At 40.9% G+C, this 12,384-nt stretch overlaps 1 protein-coding gene across 1 annotated transcript; it reads right to left on the minus strand.

Moving 5' to 3' along the window:
• Positions 1 to 333: 333 nt before the first annotated feature.
• Positions 334 to 1,222, minus strand: LOC122048984 (homeobox-leucine zipper protein HAT22-like). The gene is made up of 3 exons (XM_042610490.1): positions 869 to 1,222; positions 709 to 788; positions 334 to 633 (listed from the first exon to the last, which is right to left on the minus strand). The coding sequence occupies exons 1-3, from the start codon at positions 1,163 to 1,165 to the stop codon at positions 444 to 446; spliced, it is 567 nt and encodes a 188-aa protein (XP_042466424.1). The 5' UTR covers positions 1,166 to 1,222; the 3' UTR covers positions 334 to 443.
• Positions 1,223 to 12,384: the final 11,162 nt, after the last annotated feature.

Consider the following 12,384-nt stretch of genomic DNA (forward strand, 5'->3'; position numbering starts at 1 on the left):
GGTCCTTCACTGACCAAACTGACGTGGCAAAGCCATCACGCTTCCCGGGATCAATGGATTTTGTGATAGATACTAGTTTTAGTTTCTTTGTCATCATCCATTGTTTCTGCGCGTTGAAGAATGCAAAATTTATGATTCCATTTTCAACGGCGAAAATATTGTTTTGGATTATTTCGTGTTTCCCGTTTAAATTAAAGTTGAATAAGTTTATCTCTCACGATGACAACTCACCGTTTTTGCCCCCCGGAAGACTGCAAAATCAATCGTGTAAATGCAGGCGTCATAAGCAGCAACCCAAATCATTGGCCTGACCGGGTCAAAGAGCGCATCCGAGGCAAACAAAATCTACTCACTAGATCCGCAAACCTAATTCCTTCCATCCAATCAACTTACAGATCAGACGCACTCTAAGAACGCAATCTGACATGTGTCGGTTAAAAAATTTATACCAAGGCAGCTGCATCGCCTCCGCTTATCTTCCCACAAGTCGGGCAAACTGAGAGGCCGGCCGCCGGCAGCTCCAGGGCTTTCATGTCCTGCAACTCCTTCTGCAGCATCTGGTTCTCTTTGCTCAGCTCCTCGTAACGCTTCTTGAGGAACTCACGATCTATCTCTGTCTGCTTCAGCTTTTTCCTACATGTCGCAGCCAAATTAATTAAACGCCGATGTGATGATATATATAGAGAGATAAATATGACAAGGAAGAACCTGGCTCTCCTGTTCTGGAACCATACTTCTACTTGCCGTGGCTGGAGATTCAATTTCTTAGCCAACGCTTGTTTCTGCTTCTGATCATTAATTACGAGAGCTATATATCAGTTATTTAGTTAAAGATCGATCCAAGTGGGCGGGTATTAATTGTACTTACTGAAGTAAGATTGCTTTGCAACCTGAACCTGATCTCCAACATGGCAGACTGCTCTTTGGTGAGTCTAATTTTCTTCCTCACGTCGGCGTCTTCCTCCTCATCGCCTTCTCTCGCTGCTAATTCAGCAGCTCCCTCTTGCTGCAGTACTGTGGAACAAGGCTGCCGTCGGCGGGGCGAGGGCCATGGAGGCGTAGCTAGCGCAAGAGCAAGGTGAGTGTCGCAGGCGTCTGCCATTCTGCTGCTAGGTCCTGCGCTGTGTGAGAAAAACAAAAAAGGGACAGAGAAGGGGAAAGCCATGGCGTCTATATACGATCGATTTCAGATTGACGGCAGAAGAAATTAAACAGGAAGTGGTGAGTGGGGGTTAGTAGGAACGGAACTGTGCTAGTAGCGGAATTGTTGACGACGTCCTTTTTGGCGTTCCAAATGATTGATCGACGCCTAATCTAATCGCCAAATGACCCGATTGGTGCGTCATGATTAGGTAACTAGGTATTTAATTTGTCCGGGAGGGCATGTATGCACGTTGGCTGTTTAAAGCCTTGATATTTCTTTTTTAAAAATAAGTATTATTTTCTTTGAAAAAATAAATTTTATATAAAATAATATTATTAGACAGATTTAATTTTACTAATAAAAAAAAATAAAAAGACCGTTTGATTTATTATAAAAGATTATTTTCGTAATTATAGTCAATGAATAATAATTTTATATTTCTCAAGTTATATATATATATATATATATCATGTCCGAAAACGATGAAACAGTTAGCTGGGAATATGGTTCTACTGTTGATGTGTGAAGACTCAGCTCCGCTCTGCAAAACTAAGGATTTCAATGCTGGACCAGGGAAGGGGTTCCAGCGTTGGCTCTCCAACGCTCAAGTCAGTCACTGGAATAGTAGAAGAATAGTAGAAACTATAGCAACAAGAGCTTGATCACAAAATAATGTATACCTCCTCCAGTGTATGGACCTCCCTTATGTAGTGGCCATGTAACATACATGCATGCGTCTCAGTACGTGCACGTTTCCCCATCTTTTCTATGAAAAGACAAGTTAGAAAAGTCTCTGACATCATTTCTTAACAAGGCGGGTAAATATCTGACATGATAGTAGAAGCTTCCGTCGTACAATTTATCTGTTAACCATGCACTGCTATCAGCGGTACTAACTCCCAGAAGGATACGATGAGCTAAGCAAGGGGCCCCACTGTTTGGCTGAGCAGGGGAGCCACTCGGTTGGGATTCTTCTCCCGATTGCTCTGGGTTGTTCTTCTCCACAATCACTCGGCTCGATAGGTTGTTCCTCGTACGGCTGAACGGGGCGGTCCGGTCGGACTAGCACTTATAGGGTCGTCACAGTGGCAAACATCTGTTCTCCTCTCTTTAGTCGTTCGGCTATCTGATCAATGCTTATCGCTTGCCCGGACGAGCGATCTGGTCGGACGAGCCTCCAGGCGGCATCATAATACTAGGCCCTCCTTTCGCCGAGTAGGCGGTCATGCCCGATCGCCCTGTTGCCCCCCGCTCGGCCAACTCTGATGACCTGGCGATTACATCCCTTTGACCACCTTGACTTTGAGTTCCACGTCAATTGCTTTTCCCACCTTTGACTCATCCTTGGTGGGCTCCTTTTACTACCGCATCACAAGCCTTCCCCTCAAGTCTAGTCGAAGGAGGCTATAAGTCCGACTGATTGGACAAGCAGTGTCTTCAGCAGCCTTTCTGCCCGATCGGACATTCTCAGTTTAGACCTGTCACTCGGCTTACACCTTTGCTGACCAAGAGTTTATAGTTACCGCTTGACTTAATTAGGATTTAGAGTCACTGCTTGGCTATTGTAAATACTGTAACTGCTCTCTACTATGGGTTTAGAGTTGTCGCTCACCTATTTATAATTTACAATCTAAGGGTTTATAGTCACCACTCGACTGTTAAGTTGTCATTGTGCTCGGGTTTATAGCCACCGCTCTGCTGTTAACAATTTACTATTAGCTTACGCTTGAGTTTATAACCATTGCTCGGTTGTTGACAGTTTACTCTTAGCTTATGCTTGGGTTTATAGCCACCGCTCGGCTGTTTGATTATCCATTTTCAAGGTTTTATAGTCGTCGATCGGCTTACTTATACTCTAATCTTGAACCTTGGTTTATAGTCACAGCTCGACTGTCGAATTCCATAGCCAGTGCTCGACTGTAATTCTCGTAGGCTAGGTTTTATAACTGTCGCTCTACTTTCAGTAAATTCGTAACGAGAGTTTATAGCCGCCGCTCAACTTATGCTTTTCGTCGCACCTCAATTTTATAGTCGTTGCTCTGCTGTCGACTTTACTTCAATAATTTAGTATCGAGAGTTTATAGCCGCCGCTGAGCTTTAATAGTCAATGCTCAAGGATTTATAGTCGTCACTTGACTTTCTGATTTATATTATGCAAGGGTTTAAAGTTGTCGCTCGGTTGTGATTTTCGCATGCCCAGGTTTATAGCCGTCGCTCGACTGTCGCATTTGCACTATGCTCGGGTTTATAGTCGCCGCTCAACTTTTTGATATTATTTCACAAGGGTTTAAAATCGCCGCTCGACTTTTAACTTGGCTAATCAACACAAGAGTCTGGAACACCTTGGTTTTTTCATTCATCATTTCCCTACATTCACAAAATAGGACTTTTTATATTTTATATGACTCTGACCACGCACCTCTCATCTAACTTGGTAGGGCTGGAGGTGATTCACGCTCCAAGGCCGCTCGAGATTTCACCCCGTTCTCATCTTGCAAATAATAGGATCCCGAGTTGAGCTTCTGGATGACTTTGTATGTGCCTCCCCATGGCGCCTCTAATTTTGGTGATATCGCCGACCAGCTTCACTCTCTTTCACACTAGGTTGCCGACCTGGAACAATCTGGGAATCACTCTCCGGTTGTAGCTTTGCTTTATCCTCTACTAGTAGGTCGTTAGTCGAACAGCTGCCTTTTCTCTAACTTCGTCTATCAAGTCAAGCTCCATAAGTCGTCGATCAGTGTTTTCCTCGTCATAGAGCTGCACCCGGTCAAACTCTACCCCTACTTCAATCGGCGCCACTGTCTTGCCTCCGTACACCAAGTGAAATGGGGTTATGTTGATTGCTTCTCTACGCGTGGTGCGGTAGGCCCATAGCATGCTCAGGAGTTCATCAACCCAGCTACCTCTGGCATGGTCGAGCCGAGCCCGGAGCCCTTTGAGGATCTCTCAATTGGTAACCTCCGCCTGACCATTACTCTATGAGTAGGCCACTGGTGTAAAGGCCTACAAAATGTCCTAGCCCATACACCACTCCCTGAGTCTCCACCCTGTAAACTACCTACGATTGTTCGAGACGAGCTTACGAGAGATGCCGAATATAAATTTGATAACAATGTGCTCGGTTATCTTGGCGAGCGATTCGACTTCCACCCATTTTGAGAAATAATCGACTGCCACCAGTAAAAATCTTCTTTGCCTGGTCGCCAAGGGAAATAGTCCAATGATGTCCATACGCCACTAGTCGAACGGACAAGACACAATGGACGCCTTCAACTCTTTAGTAGGTTGGTGCGATATGTTCTGATACTTCTCGCTGGGCATGCTTGTGGTCACCATCCAAACGACATCTGCCTGCAATATTGGCCAGAAATACTCTGTTAGTAGGATCTTACGTGCCAATGACCTGCCACCCGAATGACTACCACAGGAGTCTTGGTGCACTTCTTACAATATATATTAAACATCATTCAATTCGATACATTTAAGCAACGGCCTTGAGAAAGCCCTCTTATATAAGTGATCTCCAATTAGAGTGAACCGGTTGACCCTCCTTTTTAATGACCAAGCTTCCTCCCGATCGTCCGGTGTGACACCCGATCGGAGGAACTCGACCAGTGGCATCCTCTAGTCACTTTGTATGCCTATTCCATCCGTCCTATTGATATGTGTCACCAGCAGAACCTGCTCGATCGGCTTATCTACAATGATTGGATATAAAACACTTGCTAACTTGGCCATTTCGTCCGCATACTAGTTGTCTGACCGGGGTACTTTCTGTATGATCACTTCTTGAAAACCTGCCTTCAGTTTCTTAAAAGCTTCAACATACAACTTAAGCTGGGCGTTCTTTATTTCAAACACTCCCGATAGTTGCTGAGCCGCTAGCTGAGAATCTGAGTGGATAGGGACTCTTTTGGCTCCAACATGCTGGGCTACTTGCGGGCTAGTTATTAAGGCCTCATATTTTGCCTCATTATTTATGGCCCGATAGTCCAATCGCACAAATAGTTGCATTCTATCCTTGCATGGTGATATTAAGAGGATACATATTCCACTACCTTGTCAGGTGGACGAGTCTCCACATATATCACCTAAGTCGTGTCTGGCTTGGAGTTCTGTACCTCCATGACGAAATCAGCTAAGGCTTGAGTCTTGATCGCCATTTGGGCTTGATACTATATGTCAAACTTACTTAGCTCGGTGGTCCATTTGATCAGTTATCCGAATACTTCTGGGTTAAGGAGGACTTTTTTTAGCATACTGTTAGTCAGCACCACTATGGGATGTGAGAGAAAGTATGGACGAAGTCTCCGAGTGGCGAGGACTAACCCGTACGCTAATTTTTTGGGGCAGATGTAGCGAGATTCTGTATCTTTCAATATATGACTTAAAAAATACACCGACTATTGTTTAGTGTCATTCTACCACACCAGCGTTGAGCAAACCATTCGCTCTGTGGATGACAAGTATATCTAGAGCGGCTCACCGACGATAGGCTTAGCCAGTACATGTAAGGAGGTTAGGTATTTCTTAAGCTCTTCCAGCGCCTTATCGCATTCCGAGTCCCACTAGAACTTTGTTGCTCGATGAAGAATATTGAGGAAAGGGTGACTCCAATCAAATTATTTGGATATAAATCTCGACAGTAGTAATCCATCTGGTCAAAACTGGGCCTCCTTTAAGTTACAGGGCGAGGGCATGTCTTGCAGCGCCTTCACCTTACTTAGATTTGTTTCTAGCCCTCGTTCGGTCACAATGTAGCCAAGGAAGCACCCGCTCTTATCCCCGAACAAACACTTACTCGAGTTAAACTTGATCCTGTATGTCCGCAAGGTCCAGCAGGTCTCTTCAACGTCTGCACAAAGGTTAGTTGTTCAGAGAGATTTTATTAATATGTCGTCGACATATACCTCCATATTATGATCGATCTGCTGTCGGAGCACCTTGTTTATCAGCCCTTGGTAAGTGGTGCCGATGTTCTTCAATTCGAACGACATCACAGTGTAGTAGTAGGTCCCATTGGTCGTGATGAAGCTAACCTTTTCTTGATCCTCCTTGGCGAACAGAACTTGATGGTAACCCTGGTACACATCAAGCATACAAATCAGCTCGCAGCCTATCGTGGAGTCCACTATTTGATCGATGTGTGGTAGGGGATAGAAATCCTTCGAGCAGGCTTTGTTCAGGTCCCAGAAGTCAATGCAGACCCACCACTTGTTGTCTGCCTTGGAGATCAGCATCACGTTGGCCAACCAACTTAGGAATTGGACTTCCCGAATGTGGTCTGCTTCTAGTAATTTTTCTATTTTCGCTCGGATAATTTTGTTCCGCTCCGAGTTGAAGTCCCTCTTCCTCTGTTTCACCGGTCAGGCATCCGGTCGGACATCCAACTCGTGCTCCACCACACTCGACGAGATGCCCAGCAGCTTGTGTGTCGACCAAGCAAACACGTCATGGTTTTTCCTAAGGCAAGCCACCATCTCAGCCTCCTTTGCATCGGCAAGATGGGTCGTAACGAAAGTTGTGGCTTTCGGTTGGCTGAGGTGTATCTGGACCTCCTCTTTTATATCGTAGACCAACAAGAGGTTCTTCTATAATCGTGTTTACTGCCAATCACTATGTCTTCCAAGCGGCCTTTGTCTTGGGCTTGACCATCTCAATGTAACACCGTCGAGCAGCCAGTTGGTCACCTTTGACTTGACCTACCTTATTATCCACTGGGAACTTGATCTTCTAGCAGAAGGTGGACACTATTGCTCGGAACTCATTCAGGGTTGGTCAGCCCAATATAACGTTGTAGGCAAGCGACGCATCCACCACGATGAAGTTTGTGGTCCTTGTCCGCTTGAATGGCTCCTCTCTGAGTGATATGGCTAGCCGAGTCTAACCGATTGGCAATACTTCATTACTCGTGAATTCGTACAGCGGGATTGTCATGGCCTGCAAGTTGTTCCGATCGATTTACAGCTGGTTGAACGCCTTCTTAAAGATGATATTTACCGAGCTACCTATATCTACAAAAATTTGGTGAATATTATAATTAGCTATTACCGCTCGGATGATCAGGGCATCGTCATGTGGGGCCTCTACCCTCTATAAGTCTTGAGGACCAAATCTGATCTCCGATCACTCGACCTTCTCCTTGTTACACTCGACAACGTGTATCTCTAATCGTCGAGCGTGTGATTTCCTCACCCTGTTAGAATCACCGTCGGTTGGCCCTCAAGGGATCATCCCGATATCGCCCCCATGCGGTGTTGCTCCTATTCTCCTCCTCCCGAGCTGAAAGTCGAGCTCGCTCGGCTGACACCCGGACGAGACTTGCATTGCTTCTACATTGATGTTGGTGTTGACGCTACTTGGCCGTCAACTTTTCTTCTTCCCATCGTCCACCTGATCGACGTTGATGATGTAGATCGGGAGAGTGTGACCAGCGATGATATCCTGGAGGAGTAGGTTGGCTTGAAACTATCCTCAAGTGGTAGTAGTCCCGGGTATTATGTGTCATCGAGCGATGGTAGGAGAAGATAATGATGTCCATGGTAGGAGCAGAATAGCAATGGTAGTAGCTTCTACGTGTTGCACGGCATGGGCTCAGAGCTCCTAGTGCGGTTGAGTCGCTCCCACTAGGGGCTCTTTGGTGGTTGATGGGTTAGAGTCGACCGACGCTCAGGTGCGCCTGCCGGCTCAGGAATGGTCTTCTTTTTTCGAGTTGCTTAGGCCTCCTCCATGTTGATGTATTCGCTAGCCCTCCGGAGCATCCGGTCAAAGTCCTTTGGTGGTTTTCAGACGAGTGAGCGAAAAAACTCACCCTTTGTAAGTCCTTACGAAAAGGCACTTACCAGGATTTCCAGGGTGGCCGATGGGATTAGGGGTGTAATCGAGCTGAACCAAGCTGAATTCTTGAATGTTTGAGTTTGACTCATTTATAATCGAATTGAGCTCGAGCTTTATTTAACGAGTATATTTATAGTTCATAAGCTTTTATCGAGCCTAAACGAGGTTAATAAATATAAATTATAAATTTAAATATTCATTAAAACTAAATTATATATTTGGAGAAAATTATAATATTCTTATTAAAATTTATAATTTTAGTCTAATAAATAAATTTAATATATTTATCTATATGTTTCATAAATAAAGTGTAAAATCTATAAATTAAATATCAAAACTATTTTTTTTTAATTTAAAAGTTGATTCATGAGTTTAACGAATATGTTCATGAGCTAAGAGCCAAATATTGTGAAGCTTGACCTTGTTTTGTCTATCTTAACAAGCCTCGTTAAACAAACTCAAACGAGCTTTTATCGAATCGAGCTTTGAATAGCTCATGAGCGGTTTGGTTCATTTACACTCCTAGATGGGATATCCATGGCTACCTGGTTGAACCTCTTGATGTAGCTTCCTTGGGCCCTTGCTTTACAACGAACAAATTAATGTTCGTCTTCTGATAACAGCGAATGCTAGCGAAATAGTGTAGAAACGAGACTCAGAAGTCCTTGAAGTAGTGGATTGATCCGATTGGCAGGCATTAAATCACCTTTGTGCAGATCCAGAAAGCGTTGTGAGGAAGACTTAGCACTTCACTCTATCAATGTATTGATGGAGTGTGGCTGTGTTGTCGAATCCGATCAAATAGTCCTCTGAGAGGTTGTTCCATTGTACTCTCCGATCGTCAATGATGTGTAATGTCGTGGTATTGGGTGTTCCAAGATCATCTGAGAGAGCAGTCTATTTATCTGCTCAGGGGAGTCATCTAGCCTAGGTGCTTTACCCTTCTGTGTGTCCCGGATAAGTGTGTCATCTAAGGAGGATCTTTATTCTCTATCCGCTCAGTCTTGTTTCTCTGAAAGGGTGTGGAACAACACCTGGTAAAAGGGGATCAATGAATTTGGTGCATCTTCAAATGTGTCGATCGGCTTGTTGTTTATCTTGTGAGCGGCGGTGTTTTCCGCTCAACCTAGACAGACGACTTGCTAGGCCGTTGCTGACACCGTGAGTTCATTAGCTTGGCGATCGGCTAACGCCTGTTGCTTCTGCTCCAACATCTTTGTCGTTTGTGCTTGTATAAGCATATCCAATTCTTCTTTCGACAATGTCATGGTCGTAAGTCATCCAACGTCCTCTATCTTCACATCGCAGATACAGGTTAAGTTCCACAGACTGCATTAATATGATCCTATCCGAAAAACCGTGAAGACAGTTGGCTGGGGATGTGGCTCTGCAGTTGACTGTGTCTGCCCTACAAAACTAAGGATGTTAGTTTTGGGCCAGGGAAGGGGTCCCGACGTTGGTCCTCTGACACTTAAGTCAGTCACCAGAATAGTAGAACTGTAGCAACAAGAGCTTGATCGCAGAAAAGACAGATCAGAAATGTATTTATGACACCATTCATTAACAAGATGTGCAAATCCCTGACTTGACAATAGAAGCTTCCATTGTACGATTTGTTTGTTGACCATGCCCTAGTGGCAACGACACTAGCTTCCAGAAGGATTTAATGAGCTAAGCAAGAGGTCACACTGTTTGCCCGAGCAGGGGAGCCGCTCGGCCGGGATTCCCCGCCCAGTCGCTCTGGGTTATTCTTCTCCACGATTGCTCGACTCGGTAGGTTGTTCCTCGTATGACCGGACGGGTAGTCCGGTCAAACTAGCACTTGTAGGGTCGTCACAGTTGCGAACATATGTTCTCCTCTCTTTAGTCGTTGTGCTATCAGGTCGATGTTTATCTCTCGGCTAGACGAGCGATCTGGTCGGACGAGCCTTCGGCGCGGGTATCATGATACTAGGCCCTCCTTTCACTGAGTAGGCGGGCATGCCCGATCGCCCTGTTGCCCCCAGCTTGACTAACTTTGATGACCTGACGATTATATACCTTTGAGCACTTTGACTTTGACATCCACGTCGACTACTTTTCTCACTTCTGACTGTGGGCTCTTTTTACCACCATACTAATATATTTTAATTGTTATTTATAAAAAAGAAATCAATTTTAATTTTGATGTAGAAAGTCTAGATGCATTTATAAAATTATTATTATTATGTGACTCATAGAAGACGTTAAAGTCGCTGATTTATAATTAATAAATATTTTTAATTTATTAATTAAACTTAATTTTGGTGGATAAATTAAATTCATATCAATAAGAGATAAAAAAAATTACGGATCTTAATAAAAATTAAAAATAATTTACAAATCAAATCTAATTTTAACTTTAACGATAAAAATTAAAATTATCAATTAAATTAAATTTAATAAATAAAAAATTAATAATAAATGAGGTGTGCTATGTAAATCCTTATATATAATTGTATTCTATCTCTTATTATAATATTATTTATATTTAAATATTTTTTAATTTTATTTTTTTATGATTAATTTCGTTTTTTTTACTTTAACGAGTAAAAAACAAATTTAATTTTAATATATTAAAAATTAAAAACTAATGATCAAATTTAAAATTTAAAAATTATTGATAAATCTAATTTAACTAATAAAAAATTATAATTATCGATAAAAAAATGATTTAAATATTGTAATCATAATTCAAATATTTACCATTTAAACTTTTATATATATTATATGGCCTAAGCATAGCTTCCTTAGAGCCGGCCCTGCTGGCTGTGTTGGCTCCTCCTCGCCATCAGCATCACGCCCAGCGACCTGTGGAACACAAGCCTCTGAATTCGAGTCATTGATGATTCATTTTGTCACTGGTAGTCAAAATCTTATCCGGACGGTTCGACAGAGACCTTCGATAGAAAAATCTTGTGGGAGATTTTCAATGATTGTGTTCATATTTGGCTAGACCTCCATATGGATTTGGCTAATTTATTTTTCACTAAATTAAGTAATCTTTCATAATAAATAATCATTAATTTGACATATGTTGGATGATCATTTTGTGAAAACGGTTTATTTGTGGGAAAATTTAATGGATTGATCGAAATAATCAATAAAATTAATTAAGATTATTATTTTTTTTACTCATATTAATGAAGAGCGTTAGTTATTATTTAGATATTCATGATTTAATTCTCAATTATAAATTATTTATATAGATTTTTTTTTCTAAATGAAAGGTACAATTATACGATGATAAATTTCTAGATTATTAAAAATGAGTATTTTTTTATTTATCCTAACGTCCATTAGAAAATATCTATGAAACTGATAAATCGTCTTAAATTCCATATTATTTGATTTATAATTTTTTTTAAACTCCCATTAACTTTGTGAAAGGGAATTAGATTTTCTAAAACATAAATTTAGTTTTTATTTTATCCCTTCTACTAATCACTGTAATTATATTTTACAAATTAATATTGATTTGTAAAATATAGTATCAAAGCAAGTATCATAGCAGTGTTAATATTTAAAATGCATTAACACAATAGTATTATTTTTTAAAATTCAATGCACCATTATGATTTACGGGAGAGATAAATTAAAAAAACAAATAAAAATTTTAAAAATTAGATGCACATTTTAAAAATTCCATAATTTTAATTGCGCCAGCTAACTTTAAGAGAAATGGTACACATAGTTTGTAGAATCGCGATCCTACGTAGAATCGATTTAGGGTCAGGATCGGATCGGTCAGGATCGGATCGTAGAATCGTACGATCCTACCAAAAACCCTTAAAATCTTATCATACATGATTAATAATTAGAAAAAATACTTAAAAAAACTCATTTACATATAAATAGATAACTAATTTTGCATATATATGCAATCATTTACACTCAACACCTTAGATTACATTACTACATGTACAAATTTAAATTAACTAGTAATTTAACTACTATTCTCATATAGTAATAATATTTATATTTTCATATCATAAAATGAAAGAATATAAAATTTCTATTAACACAATAATAATAACACATTCAACGTCAAAAATATTTCCTTGGTTTATAAGATGATCCAATTTAAAGGCCAATAAAGCACCTAACGTACATAACAAAAGTTATTGGATCCTTTGATTCAAATATGAACGTCGAAAATAATCTTCTAAAGATTTGTTGATGTCACACAATACTAGACAATAGACATCCAAAAATTCATCATTTTGGGGGGAAAATGACAGAATATTATTGATAAAAAAACTAACTCAAAAATAATTAAATATATGTTTAAATAATTTAAAACCCTAACAAGATGAAAAAATATAATAATAAAAAATAAAATCTTCTAGGCATCCGAAAAGGATTTAAATAATATTTTTTGG

This window comes from Zingiber officinale, chromosome 2B, assembly GCF_018446385.1.
Source record: "Zingiber officinale cultivar Zhangliang chromosome 2B, Zo_v1.1, whole genome shotgun sequence".
NCBI lineage: Eukaryota > Viridiplantae > Streptophyta > Magnoliopsida > Zingiberales > Zingiberaceae > Zingiber > Zingiber officinale.

Coding starts and splice junctions, on each gene's coding strand:
- LOC122048984 (XM_042610490.1), bottom strand. CDS start 1,165: ATGGCTTTCCCCTTCTCTGTCCCTTTTTTGTTTTTCTCACACAGCGCA. Junction 789..868: donor TGCAAAGCAATCTTACTTCA/GTAAGTACAATT, acceptor ATTAATGATCAG/AAGCAGAAACAAGCGTTGGC. Junction 634..708: donor TTCCAGAACAGGAGAGCCAG/GTTCTTCCTTGT, acceptor TGCGACATGTAG/GAAAAAGCTGAAGCAGACAG.